Source organism: Ruditapes philippinarum, unplaced genomic scaffold (assembly GCF_026571515.1).
Source record: "Ruditapes philippinarum isolate M1 unplaced genomic scaffold, ASM2657151v2 ctg540_1_1_1_1, whole genome shotgun sequence".
NCBI lineage: Eukaryota > Metazoa > Mollusca > Bivalvia > Venerida > Veneridae > Ruditapes > Ruditapes philippinarum.
The window spans coordinates 159792-175023 of NW_026857945.1; the positions used below are offsets into that span (position 1 = coordinate 159792).

General features: G+C 35.5%; 1 protein-coding gene across 1 annotated transcript in view; it reads left to right on the forward strand.

Annotated features, from left to right (window-relative positions):
• LOC132751566 (DNA-directed RNA polymerase III subunit RPC1-like) overlaps window positions 1–15232 on the forward strand; it is a gene marked incomplete at its 5' end in the record, with an annotated part of 259988 nt that overhangs the window by 140358 nt on the left and 104398 nt on the right. Inside the window, 1 exon segment of the mRNA XM_060741739.1 lies at window positions 7756–7896. Coding sequence (XP_060597722.1) covers window positions 7756–7896 — 141 coding nt within the window.

A 15232-nucleotide genomic window follows, 5' to 3' on the forward strand; every position in this document is an offset into this window, starting at 1 on the left:
GGTTGCAAAGGCTTATCACTCAACAGTTTTAGCAGATTAAAGGATTATCCTGTTGCACACTAATATAATTATATATATACACTGTGTCACCTTAATCATCCCCCGCCAGAATTGGGAGGGGGATACTGTTTTGGCCTTGTCCGTCCGTCCGTACGAACCCAGAGGTACTTGTGTGACTTTGACAACAATGGGTAACAGTAAATTCTCTTTGATCCTATTCATTCTGTTTTTACTTGTGTGTCTTTTTTTAGCTTGACTTTTTTTTTTTTTTTTTTTTAAAGTAGAGGTATTGCTATAGTCGCGGCGGTGTTGCCGTTCCCGTCCGCAAACTTGTACCTGGATCAGCTTGTGACAGGGTGAGCTTTTGTGATCGCTTTTCGTCCGGCGTCCGTCCGTAAACTTTTGCTTTAAATGACATCTCCTCATAAACCACTGAGCCAATTTCATCCAAACTTCACAGGAATGTTCCTTAGGTGGTCACCTTTAAAAATTGTTCAAAGAATTTAATTCCATGCAGAACTCTGGTTGCCATGGCAACCGAAAGAAAAATCTTTAAATATCTTCTTTTAAACAACCCTAAGAGCTAGAGCTTAGATATTTGGCATGAAACATCTTCTAATGAGTGTCTACCAAGTTTGTTCAAATAAAAGCCCTGGGGTCAAAATTGGCCCTGCCCCAGGGGGTCGTTGATTTTCCCTATATGCATATAGTTAAAACTTAAAAAATCTTCTTTTAAAAAACTGAGGGGGTCATAGATTTTCCCTATATGCATATAGTAAAAACTTAAAAAATCTTCTTTTAAAGAACTGTAAGAGCTAGAGCTTAGATATTTGGCATGAAACATCTTCTAGTGAATGTCTACAAAGTTTGTTCAAATAAAAGCCCTGGGGTCAAAATTGGCCCAGCCCCGGGGGTCATTGATTTTCCCTAAATGCATATAGTAAAAACTTAAAAAACCTTCTTTTAAAGAACACAAAGAGCTAGAGCTAAGATATTTAGCATGAAACATCTTCTAATGAGTGTCTACCAAGTTTGTTCAAATAAAAGCCCTGAGGTCAAAATTGGCTCTGCCCCAGGGGGTCATAGAGTTTCCCTATATGCATATAGTAAAACTTAAAAAATCTTCTTTTAAAGAACCCAAAGAGCTAGAGCTAAGATATTTTGCATAAAACATCTTCTAGTGAGTGTCTACCAAGTTTGTTCAAATAAAAGCCCTGGGGTCAAAATTGGCCCCACCCGGGGGGGGGGGGGTCATTTATTTTCCCTATATGCATATTATAAAAACTTAAAAAATCTTCTTTTAAAGAACTGTAAGAGCTAGAGCTTAGATATTTGGCATGAAACATCTTCTAGTGAATGTCTACCAAGTTTGTTCAAATAAAAGCCCTGGGGTCAAAATTGGCCCCGCCCCAGGGGGTCATTGATTTTCCCTATTTGCATATAGTAAAAACTTAAAAAATCTTCTTTTAAAGAACCCAAAGAGCTAGAGCTAAGATATATAGCATGAAACATGTTCTAATGGGTGTCTACCAAGTATGTTCAAATAAAAGCCCTGGGGTCAAAACTGGCCCCGCCCCGGGGTTCATTGATTTTCCTTATATATGTATAGCAAAAACTTAAAAATCTTCTTTGAAAAAACCCAAATAGCTAGAGTTTAGATATTAAGCATGAAACATCTTTAAGTAAATATCTACAAAGTTTGTTCAAATAAAAGCCCTGGGGTCAAAACTGGCCCTGCCCCAGGGGTGTCATTGTTTTTAACTATATGTGTATAGTAAAAACTTAAAAAATCATCTTTTAAAAAACCCAATGAGCTAGAACTTAGATGTTTAGCATGAAACATTTCCTTATGGGTGTCTACCAAGTCTGTTCAAATAAACAAATAAAAGCCCTTGGGTAAAATTGGCCCCGGGGGGGGGGGGCATATACAGGTGAGCGACCTCAGGGCCATCATGACCCTCTTGTTTATTTCTTGGTGTATTGTCTTCATACTTGGCCACAACAACCCTTTCAGTAGACCATACTAACCTTGACCTTCATCCTTAAATGACCTTGACCTTCAAGGTTAAAATTTTGCTTGTTCTTGCTATTATTGGCTGTAACTTTATTATGTCTCCCCCACCTCGGGGGGAGACATATTGTTTTTGCCCTGTCCGTCCGTCCGTCCGTCAGTCCGTCCGTCCATTCTTCGTTTCCGGACGATAACTAGAGTTCCTTTTGACCTACAGTTCTCAAACTTCATAGGATGAATGGTCTTATTGAGCAGATGATCCCTATTGTTTTTGGGGTCAGTAGTTCAAAGGTCAAGGTCACAGTGACCGTTGGTCAATTTCTCGTTTCCGGATGATAACTAGAGTTCCTTTTGACCTACAGCCCTCAAACTTCATAGGATGATTGGTCTTATAGAGCTGATGATCCCTATTGTTTTTGGAGTCAGTAGGTCAAAGGTCAAGGTCACACTGACCGTTGGTCAATTTCTCGTTTCCGGATGATAACTAGAGTTCCTTTAGACCTACAGACCTCAAACTTCATAGGATGATTGGTCTTATTGAGCAGATGATCCTATTGTTTTTGGGGTCAGTAGTTCAAAGGTCAAGGTCACAGTGACCGTTGGTCAATTTTTCTCGTTTCCGGATGATAACTAGAGTTCCTTTTGACCTACAGCCCTCAAACTTCATAGGATGATTGGTCTTATAGAGCAGATGATCCCTATTGTTTTTGGGGTCAGTAGGTCAAAGGTCAAGGTCACAGTGACCGTTGGTCAATTTCTCATTTCCGGATGATAACTAGAGTTCCTTTTGACCTACAACCCTCAAACTGGGGGGAGACATATTGTTTTTGCCCTGTCCGTCCGTCCGTCCGTCAGTCCGTCCGTCCATTCTTCGTTTCCGGACGATAACTAGAGTTCCTTTTGACCTACAGCTCTCAAACTTCATAGGATGAATGGTCTTATTGAGCAGATGATCCCTATTGTTTTTGGGGTCAGTAGTTCAAAGGTCAAGGTCACAGTGACCGTTGGTCAATTTCTCGTTTCCAGATGATAACTAGAGTTCCTTTTGACCTACAGCCCTCAAACTTCATAGGATGATTGGTCTTATAGAGCTGATGATCCCTATTGTTTTTGGGGTCAGTAGGTCAAAGGTCAAGGTCACACTGACCGTTGGTCAATTTCTCGTTTCCGGATGATAACTAGAGTTCCTTTAGACCTACAGACCTCAAACTTCATAGGATGATTGGTCTTATTGAGCAGATGATCCCTATTGTTTTTGGGGTCAGTAGTTCAAAGGTCAAGGTCACAGTGACCGTTGGTCAATTTCTCATTTCCGGATGATAACTAGAGTTCTTATATGACCATCAAGTGCAATTTCGTTTGACGCCCGCCTGCCATACGCTGATTGAATAACCAGGATTTTCAAAATTGAATACCTGGTTAAAAACAAACAGTTTAGGAAGCATCTTCTCATACAACCTTAACAATAGAAACCATCCATAGACAGTCTTCATTGAAGTGACTACCGGGTATTTACATTATCTTATCTCCATTTCCATTCCTGTTTCCATTCACAGTTATTCTCAGCAGTGGGGGAGACATGCGCTTTTTTACAAAAGCATCCTCTAGTTTTTGAATGGATTGTCTTCAAACTTGAACATAATAACTTTCAAGGATATCCCTTTAAAAAATCAGACAGACCTTGACCTTCACTCATAAATGACCTTGACTTTGAAGGTCAAATTATTGAAATTTTCATTTTTTTTGCTATTATTGGCTGTAACTTTGTTATTTTTGAATGGATTGTCTTCAAACTTGAACATAATAATCTTCAAGGATAACTCTTAAAAATAACCCAACAGACCTTGACCTTCACTCATTAATGACATTGACTTCAATCCAGGGCTCTTGTTTAGTTCTTGGTGTATAGTCTTCATACTTGGCCACAACAACCCTTGGGACAAGACCTTTCAGTAGACCGGTTAAAAGTCCAAATTTTGCTTGTTCTTGCTATTATTGGCTGTAACTTTATTATTTTTGGATGGATTGTCAAACTTGAACATAATAATCTTCAAGGATATCCCTTAAAAATAAGCAGACAGACCTTGACCTTCACACATAAATGACCTTGACTTTGAAGGTCAAATTATTGAAATTTTCATTGTTTTGTCTGTAACTGACTGTAACTTTGCTATTATTGAAGGGATCAACTTCATATTATAACAGAACATTCTTAAGGACCAGAACTTGTTGTTTATCAAACCCAAATTGACTTGGGCTCTTTAATGACATTGACCTTGAAGGTTAAATTACTGAATTTTCTCAGATTTGTGCATTAAATGACCATATATATTAATTGGTGTGTGTATATATATCTATGATCATAATCAACAACAACGTGTATCTATTTATAGAATTGCGTGTTTCTATTTTTAGAATTGCGTGTTTCTATTTTTAGAATTGCGTGTTTCTATTTATAGAATTGCGTGTTGCTATTTATAGAATTGAGTGTTACGATTTATAGAATTGAGTGTTTCTATTTATAGAATTTCTTGTTACTATTTTTAGAATTGCGTGTTTCTATTTTTAGAATCGTGTGTTTCTATTTTTAGAATTGTGTGTTTCTATTTATAGACTTGCCTGTTTCTATTTTAAGAATCGCCTGTTTCTATTTTTAGAATTGCGTGTTACTATTTATAGGAAAAATAATTGCGTGTTTCTATTTTCGAATTGCGTGTTACTATTTATAGAATTGCTTGTTACAATTTATAGAATTGCGTGTTTCTATTTATAGAATTGCGTGTTTCTATTCACATATAAATGAGTATATTTATATATACAAAAAATAGATAAACAAAACTAATGTGACAAGACAGACCGATTAAATTTATAAAATGGAAACGTTAAGATTAGTTTAAACCTTTCTTTGTTTGCTTTTAGAAAAAGTAAAAAAGTCGAGCGTTGGCCCCGCCTGGCGGTGGCTCTTGTTAAGCCTTGTGTGAATAAAAATGGCCAAAAAGATCAAAGGAAAAGTAACATAAGTACCATTTTGTAAGTATGTTCGTCCATCCGTCCGTCCGTTTGAATTTCGTTTCCGGACTAGTTCTCTGCAACTACTGGCTGGAATTCAACGAAACTTTATGGGAACATCAATATCAAGAGGAGATGGGGATATCGTCAGCTTGTTCCCGTAAGACCCTTTAACTCAGACTTATGGCCCTTGATTAGTTATGCAGTATGCATATAGAGTAAAAATCGTTTCCGCGCTACTTCTCTGCTACTACTAGCTGAAATTCAACGAAACTTTATAGGAACCTTCAATACCAAGGGGAGATGCGCATATCGTCGCCTTGTTCCGGTCAGACACTTTAACTCAGAGTTATGGCCCTTGATTAGTTATGCAGTATGCATATAGAGCAATAATTGTTTCTGCGCTACTTCTCTGCAACTACTGGCTGGAATTCAATTAAACTTTATGGGAACCATTAATACCAAGAGGAGATGTGCATATTGTTGCCTTGTTGAAGTTGTTCAGACCAGACCCTTCATTACAGAGTTATGGCCCTTGATTAGTTATGTAGTATGCATATAGAGCAATATTGCTATTTCTTTGCAACTGCTGTATTGATTTCAACAAAACTTTATGGCAACCATGGATACACAAAGGCAATTTACATCTCATTGGCATGTCCAGATATTACTATTTAACACAGAGTTATGGCTCTGTTATTGCCCTGAATATTTATCAAGTACAAAGAATATTACTGTTTATGCCATGATAAATATATAAATAAAGCCTTATGTCACCAGTTGTTGTGTTAGCAAAACCAGTACTCAGCGGGGGATATAAATTCAATGAATTTGCTTGTTCTAAAACTGCGAATGTCAAAAATTTTCAAATTTCATATTTGGTATAATTTTTCCCTGTTAACGAGCTCTACTCATTGCAACAAAGACATATTGTGTAGCTTTATTGTGGAAGGAGATATTGACCCCTCAACAGTCACGAAATGCAACTTTTTGTGCCTCCAGTCTTTGGGGGGAGGAGAATTTAGATTTACCCTTGTCGGTCTGAACTACCGAATAGGGATAGGGGGCCATCTAACTATAAAAAGAACAAATGAGAACAATACAGTTCATTCTGTAACAATAGAGTAAGGGGCCATTGGCCCTCTATTAAACAATAGAAAATAACAAAAGAAATGGCCCCTTATTCCATTTCGGCAGGATGTCCGTCCGTTATCATTTTGTGTCGCATATAGCTCAAAAAGTATTTGACCTAGAGTCATGAAACCTTACAGAAATATTGATCAGCATGTGTAGTTGTGCACCTGGGTATTTTCGAGTGGATATATTTAGTATTTTTAGAGGTAATTGCCCTTGACTTGGTAAAAATTTGTAATTTTCAACTTGTGTCGCAAGAAATTCAAAAAGTATTTGACCTAGAGTCATAAAACCTACAAGAAAATTGCTCAGCATGTAAAGTTGTGCACCTGCGGTTTTGCTTGTGGATTTATTCTGTTTTGTTCAAGTGATTGTCCTTGACTTAGTAAAAATTTGTAACTTTCAACTTGTGTCGGGTGTAGCTCAAAAAGTATTTGACGTAGAGTCATGAAATTTTACAGGAATGTTGGTCAGCATGTGAAGTTGTGCACCTTGGTATTTTCGTGTAGATTTATAAAGTATTTTTAGAGTTATTGTCATTGACTTAGTAAAAAAATTGCAATTCTCAAAAAGTATTTGACATAGTGTCATGAAACTTGTGAAGTTGTGCACCTGGGGTTTCGCTTGTAAATTTGTATGTTTTGTTAAGAGTTATTGCCCTTGACTGAGTGAAAATTTTCAATTTGTGTAGTGTGTAGCTCAAAATGTATGACATAGTGAGCTTTTGTAATTGTGTTTTTTATGGCGTCTGGCCTTAAACTTTAACTTTAAACGACAGACCTACATCTCCTCATAAACCTCTTAGCCAATTTCATCCAAACTTATAGGAATGTTCCTTTGAAAATTGTTCAAAGAATTGAATTCCATGCCGAAATCTGGTTGCCATGGCAAGGCAAAGAAATTTTTTTTAAAATCTTCTTTTAAAAAAACCCAAAGAGCTAGAGCTTAGATGTTTAGCATGAAACATCTTGTAGCGGGTCTCTACCACGTTTGTTCAAATAAAAGCCCTGGGGTCAAAATTTGCCCCGTCCGGGGGGTCATTGATTTTACATATATGTATATGGGAAAAACAAAAAAGATCTTCTTAAAAATCAAAAGAGCTAGAGCTTAGATTTTTTATATGAAACATTGGCTTCTTTTCCCTAAATCGTTTAGTTTAAATAGCAACTAGTGACTTCATAGCAGCCATTGACTTTTCATAGCAAACTAAATTTTCATAGCAACCAGCAAACACAACTTCTCATAGCAAGTGACTCTACCATTGAATTTCATTGGAGACACTGACTTCCAAGGAAACCATCTATTTTGTATATCAACCAGTGACATCATATGGAACTGTTGTTTTCCCTTATCAATAGCAACCAGTAAAGTTTTTACACATGTACTATTTTAGATCTAAATATGAACTTTGTGAGATCAGTTTAAGATTTAGATTTATAGTTGACAATATTTCTTATTCATATTCAGGTGAGTGATATTAGGGCCATCATGGCCCTCTTGTAATTATTTTTGCAACATCATATATTGATAAATTGTAAGAAAAATCTTAGTGATGACAAAAGGCCTCTTTGTTCTGTTTCTATAATGATTGTTTATTTTAGGCATGTTCTACAACAGAGAGCAGAAATGAACAGGTGCTGTCTGGACAACAGTTTCTATCTGCTATAGAAGAAAATCTCTCTCAACCTAAATATGACATTTATAGTGATGACTTCAAAAAAGAACTAAGGTATCTCATTTATTCATAAAAAATTATCAGGTGTTTTTTCTAAGGGGAGAGGAATTGATGTCATTTTTCATGAGTGAACAGCTTGTGAGCTAGTATTTCTTAATGATAATCAATAAAACTTAATATTTGCATTCATAATTATATGATTATTAGTCCCCTACCAGTTTAACCGGAGGGGACTTTAGGTTTACCCTCCGTCCGTCTGTCTGTCCGATTTTAGGTTTACCCTCCGTCCGTCTGTCTGTCTGTCCGTCTGTCTGTCTGTCAGTCCGTCCCTCCACAAAACTGGATCTCGCGATAACGCAAAAAGTACTGAAAATATTTTTATGAAACTTCATATATTGATAGATGGCAGTATGGAGATTATGCACGTCTTTTTCTTTTCTTCCTATGTTGAAAATTCTGGTTGCTATGGCAACAAATAGTCTGAAAATATGACAAATTTAACACATAAACTGGATCCAGTGATAACTCAAAAAGTACTGAAAACATTTTTATGAAACTTGAAATTTGGGTATATGGCAGTCTGGAGATTATGCAAATCTTTTTCTTTTCTTCCTATGTTGAAAATTCTGATTGCTATGGCAACAAATAGCCTGAATTTCAAGATTTCTGATTTAAATTTTTAAGCTTTTTCACTATAAGTTCTTTATTTCTGAAGGTGTTTACTTCAAACTTTAAATATAAGTTTCTGGTCTTCAACCACATTATTTGTGACAAGGTTTATAACTGTAGCACAAAAATTATCAGTATTACCTCCCTTGAACTTAGAATTTTTATAAAAAAAAAAATTGTCTTTTTTAAATAACTTCTTTATTTCCTAATGTATCTGCTTCAAACTATATATTTGTGTTTTAGTCCCCTACCGGTTAAACCGGAGGGGACTTTAGGTTTTCCATCCGTCTGTCTGTCTGTCCGTCCGTCCGTCTGTCTGTCAGTCAGTCCGTCCGTCCACAAAACTGGATCCCGCGATAACGCAAAAAGTACTAAAAATATTTTTATGAAACTTCATATATGGATAGATGGCAGTATGGAGATTATGCACGTCTTTTTCTTTTCTTCCTATGTTGAAAATTCTGGTTGCTATGGCAACAAATAGTCTGAAAATATTGCAAATTTAACACATAAACTGGATCCAGTGATAACTCAAAAAGTACTGAATATATTTTTATGAAACTTGAAATTTGGGTAAATGGCAGTCTGGAGATTATGCACATCTTTTTCTTTTCTTCCTATGTTGAAAATTCTGGTTGCTATGGCAACAAATAGCCTGAATTTCAAGATTTCTGATTTAAATTTTTAATCTTTTTCACTATAAGTTCTTTATTTCTTAAGGTGTTTACTTCAAACTTTAAAAATAAGTTTCTGGTCTTCAACCACATCATATGTGACAAGGTTTATAACTGTAGCACAAAAATTATCAGTATTACCTCCCTTGAACTTAGAATTTTTATGAAAAAAAAATTGTCTTTTTTAAATAACTTCTTTATTTCCTAATGTATCTGCTTCAAACTATATATTTGTGTTTCTTATTATCACTCAACATTTTTGAGAAGGTTAAATACTCTAGCAAGACTATTTCCAGAATTATGTCCCCCTTGAACTTAGATTTTTTTCGAGAAATTGGTATTTTTTACTCCAACTTCTTCATTCCTTATAGGATTTACTTTAAAATCCCACATCGTAATATGACAAGATTGTATAAAAATAATTCCCTTACTAAGCAGGGAAACTTAACACATTACTGTGAAATAAAAAACTTAGAACTCAAAAGATTTAAGTTCATTCATGTCATTCATTCACTGGTAAAATTGAGATCAGAATGTTGCTGGGGTTCTAACCGGTAGGGGACTTATGGATTGCTTGCAATACTATGATAATTGCTTGTTTATATTTATACATCACTTAGCAGAAACAGGAATTTGCTTTTCTCATATGTGTCAGTGAGTTGATGACTATCTGTAAATGAAGCCTTGTCTGATCAATAAGAAGAGACTGTTCTATGGCAGCTAGTGATGTTCCGATTGTCGCAAGTCGCCAATAATCAGTTACTGTTATGTAAAACGACAATAATCGATTCGCAAAAATTTGTTCCGCGATGTCGTCAAAAATGTTTAAAAGTATCAAAGGGAATAAATTCTGACGGTAATTTTCTTTTAGAAACACCTCGCCGATCGCTAAAAAATCATCTCAGAGACAATTTGGAGTTGAACAGGCTCAATAAGTGATGTAAACAATAGTAATGTAATGTGATGTGAATGTTATTATTTGACATCCATTGAAAAATAAAATCTATTTCGTAAAATTATGATTATATAAGGTTAAAACTGTGTTGAAAAGTGCTAAATGAAGTTAATTTACTGAATATAATCAAGTGTCTTGGGAAGAAATGTTACTTCCCTATTTTATCACGACTTTATTTGAAAAGTTATCGATTATGTCCCATCCGACTGAACCAATGATCGATTGGGACAAATTTCATCCGATTTCCATCACTAATGGCAGCCACATCTTTTAATACTGTTAATTATTAGAACTATTTTCTCACTGATGACAAGTGTTTGTGGGTATCAGAAGCAGCATTTGTTTTAGAAAATAAATATAGCTGATGTAGAAAAAGTCTTTGATATAGTCATAAAATTGGTGGTGTCATTTAAACATATGTTCTTTTTAAAAGTTCTACTGTTGATTTTTAAGCCACCCCAGCATCGGTGATGCAGTGGCATGTAGAGATTCACCTGTGTGTGTGTTTTTGTGTATGTATGTTTGTTGTATGTTTGTTTCTTTCTTTGTGTGTTTAAAAATCTTGTGAAAAACCACTAGTCCAATTTCAACCAAACTTTGCGGGATTGATCCTTGGGTGAAGGGCTTGCAAATCTGGTTGCCATGGCAACCAAAAGGAATTATAAGAAATTTTTTATGCCACCGCAGCATCTGCGATGCGGTGGCATATAGCGATTCACCTGTGTGTGTGTTTGTATGTGTGTGAAAAACCACTAGTCCAATTTCAACCAAACTTGGCAGGATTGATCCTGGGGTGAAGGGCTTCCAAAGTTGTTAAAAGAATTTCATTCCATGCAGAAATCTGGTTGCCATGGCAACCAAAAGGAATTATAAGAATAAATTTTTTTCATAAGGCATTGTCTGGTAGACCTCTACCAAGATTGTTCCAATTATAGCCCGGGGTTCAAAATCGGCCCCACCCTTGGGGGTCATAGATTTTCACTATATGTACATATAGTAAAAACTTAAAATACCTTCTTGTAAAGACTCAAAAGGCCTAGAGCTTAGATATTTTGCATAAGGCATTGTCTGGTAGACCCTCAAATTATAGCCTTGGGGTCAAAATCGGCCCCGCCCCGGGGGTCATTGATTTTCACTATATGTACATATAGTAAAAACTTAAAATAGCTTCTTGTAAAGACCCAAACGGCCTAGAGCTTAGATATTTTGCATAAGGCATTGTCTGGTAGACCTCTACCCAGATTGTTCAAATTATAGCCCTGGGGTCAAAATCGGCCCCACCCCGGGGGTCATTGGTTTTCCTTATATGTATATAGTAAAATCTTTTAAAAAATTTCTTCTAGCAATTGACAAATGCTAGAGGTTAGATATTTTGCATGAGACATTGTGAAGTGAACCTCTAGCAAGATTGTTCAAATTATAGCCCTAGGGTCAAAATTACCCCTCCCCGGGGGTCATTGATGATTTCCAATATAGTAAAAAATCAAAAAATCTTATTGTCTGAAGGTACAAGGCTTAGAGCTTTAATATTTGTTAAATGATATCATCTATAGGTACTCTACCAAAGTTGTTCAAATTTTGCCTCTAGTTGTCAAAATTAGCCCCGCCCCGGGGGCCATAGGTTTTCCTTATATGTATATAGTAAAAACTTTAAAAAATCATCTTCTCTAAATTTACAAAGGCTAGAGTTAAGATATTTTGCATGAAACATTGTGTAGTGAACCTCTAGCAAGATTGTACGAATTATAGCCTCGGGGTCAAAATTGGCCCCCACCCCCAGGGGTCATTGATTTTCACTATATACATATAGCAAAAAATTAAAATATCTTCTTGTCTGAAAGTACAAGGCTTAGAGCTTTGATATTTGGTATATAATATCATCTATGGGTCCTCTACTAAAGTTGTTTAATTAGGCCCCTAGTGTTAAAATTGCCCTACCCAAGAGGTGATAGTTTTCCTTATATGTATAAAGTAAAAACTTGAAAAATCTTCTTCTCTGAATTGACAAAGGCTAGAGGTTAAATATATCGCATGAGACTTTGTGAAGTGAACCTATACCAAGATTGTTTAAATTATAGGCCTTGGGTCAAAAAAAAAATTGGTTCCGCCCCGGGGGTCATTGATTTTCATTATGAACATATAGTAAAAAAAAAAAAAATATTTTTGTCTGGAGGTACAAGGCATAGAGCTTTGATGTTTGCTATATAATATCATCTATAGGTCCTCTACCAAAGTTGTTCAAATTTTTCCCCTGCTGTCAAAATTGGCCCTGCCCGGGGTCAGTGATTCTCATTATGTACACATAGTAAAAACAGGAAATAAAACAAATGTTTTCTCAATGGGAGAAAGCTACAGCTTAGATATTTGACTTGAAATGTTGTTTGATGGACCTGTATCAAGATTGTTTTGAATTAAACCCTTGGGTCAAAATTTTGCCTTGCCCAAGGGGACAGTGACCTACTTTCTTGTCCTTTGATGTACAGCCATGTGCACAGTTTTAGTTGTAAAATTGAACTTTGATATCAGGTGACCTAGATTTTGATGATGTGACCTACTTTCTTGTCCTTTGATGTACAGCTATGAAATTTTAACCATGTGCACAGATTAAGATGTAAAGTGAACTTTGATATCAGCTGACCTAGATTTTGACAAAGTGTCATATTGTGTTGTCCTTTGATGTAGTCATGAAATTTAGGCTATGTGAAATATGACCTTCACCACCAAATTCACTAGACTAGTACATTGATATATTCCTACTCTGATCTTTTATTGGATTAACAATAGATTTAACCACTAATCTGATAATAAGGATTAGATAGGTCAGGGATCTATGCATTATGACAATCTTCAATTGTATAGAAACAAAAGAAATCTGTTCCTACACTACTACAGTTGACTCTCAATAAGTCAAAATCGCTTTACTCAAAATTCCGCCTTAGTCGAATAATTTCTAAAGTCCCGTCAAATTTCCTTCTTTATCTTTGTATTTTAACTCCGCTTATGTCAAATTTTGACTTACCGAGACTCCTGTTTAGTCGAAAAGAAAATTTGGTCCCGTCAATTAAAGTCCACATATTTTCATCTCAATTAGTCGAAGTGTAAAAACAGCCGACTGATCAAAGGTCGGCGAAATCAAGGTGAGATGTTGTCACTCGTGATTTACATTTTTCATAGTAATTTTTAATTGCCGGTCATCATGTATTATTAACACGTCGTAAAAGTGTCTTTAATCCGTTTCACGACTTAATTAGTTTTAACAGTTAGATAATTAAATTAAAATTTAATTACATTTCTTTAAAAAAGTTTACTCGTGCCTGACGGGTGTTAGTCAAATAACAGCCTAGTCAAATAACAGCCTAGGTATTGATGTGTATTATCAACGTAAATGATATTTGTATAATTAATGTTCCGTCATATTGCATACATTAATTTGTACTTCCGGTTCACGATAGTTGCTAATTTCGTTTTCGTCCGATGATCAATTAAATCAAGTATAATTGTGTGTTTATGTTTCACTATTAATATACATGTATTAAATTTTGAATGATATATTTTTGTTTATTTATAATTTGTAGTTGAAAGTGATTTACCGTCATTTCAATGGTTAAATATTGCAGCATTGCCGCTAACAACAATAAGAAACCTACTTCTTTGCATATTCAATCATGTACATGTATATACATGTACGAAGTCAACGTAATGGCGGTAGTTCCACGTTACTCGAATTCCGTTTCTCTCGAAGTAAAATACCTAGTCCCTTGGATTTCGAATTACCGAGAGTCAACTGTACTTAGTGTTGTATTAATGCGGTGGCATAGCATTTTTAGCTCACCAGAGCCGAAGGCTCAGGGTAAGCTATTAGTATCAAAGGGGGATACTCTGGCGTCCGTCGTCATGCCTCAACAATCGTCTTCTTCTCTGAAACCGCTGAACAGATTTACTTCAAATTTGGTCTGTAGCATCCTTGTGACAGTCACACTTGAATTTGCTCATGTCATTTCAATTGGCCCCTTTTAGGGGTCAATAGAGCTAAAAATAGAAAAACCTTTAAACATCTTCTACTACAGAACTAATTGATGGATGATCACCAAACTTTGTCTGTAGCATTCTTGGGTAGTCTTTTATCAAGTTTGCTCATATAAATTTGATTGGCCCCTTTTAGGGGTCTCTAGGGCTAAAAATAGTAAAAACCTTTAGACATCTTCTTCTACAGAACTAATGGATGGATGATCACCAAACTTTGTCTCTATCATTCTTGGGTAGTCTTTTATCAAGTTTGCTCATATTAATTTGATTGGCCCCTTTTAGGGGCTGCTAAAGCTAAAAATAGAAATTACTTTAAACATCTATATCTAGAGAACTAATTGATGGATGATCACCAAACTTTGTCTGTAGCATTCTTAGGTAGTCTTTTATCAAATTTGCTCATATTAATTTGATTGGCCCCTTTTAGGGGTCTCTAGACCTAAAAGTAGAAAATCATTTAGACATCTTCTTCTACAGAACCAATTGATGGATGATCACCAAACTTTGTCTGTAGCATTCTTAGGTAGTCTTTTATCAAATTTGCTCATATTAATTTGATAGGCCCCTTTTAGGGGTCAAGGGAGCTAAAAATAATATAAACCTTTAGACAGCTTTTTCTACAGAACTTATCGATGGATGATCACCAAACTTTGTTATTAGCATACTTATAGTATTTTTTTATAAAAATTGCTCATATTTATTTGATTGGCCCCTTTTAGGGATTGCTAAAGCTAAGATACCCCAGACCATGGCACTTTTTCAAATTATAGTTTAATGAAAGGGAAACAACTCCTGTTGGAATTTCTTTCATACATGTGAATGACCTGCTGTTTGCTGATGAAATTATTTGAGGTCATGACCTCTTATGAAATAACTTAAGTACATTATACAAGATATATAAGGACTTAGTATCAAGCTTTATTTGGTTTCCTGTCAATTAAAAAAATCTCCCTCTTTTTGAAGTAAATTCTCCCTCTTGAAAAAAGTTCACATGTATGTACATGTTATGCATAAAAAAAAGATTGAATGTCTTAATGTCTTTACAGAGATCTAAGGTCAATGTGCTCTGTATCTGTTTG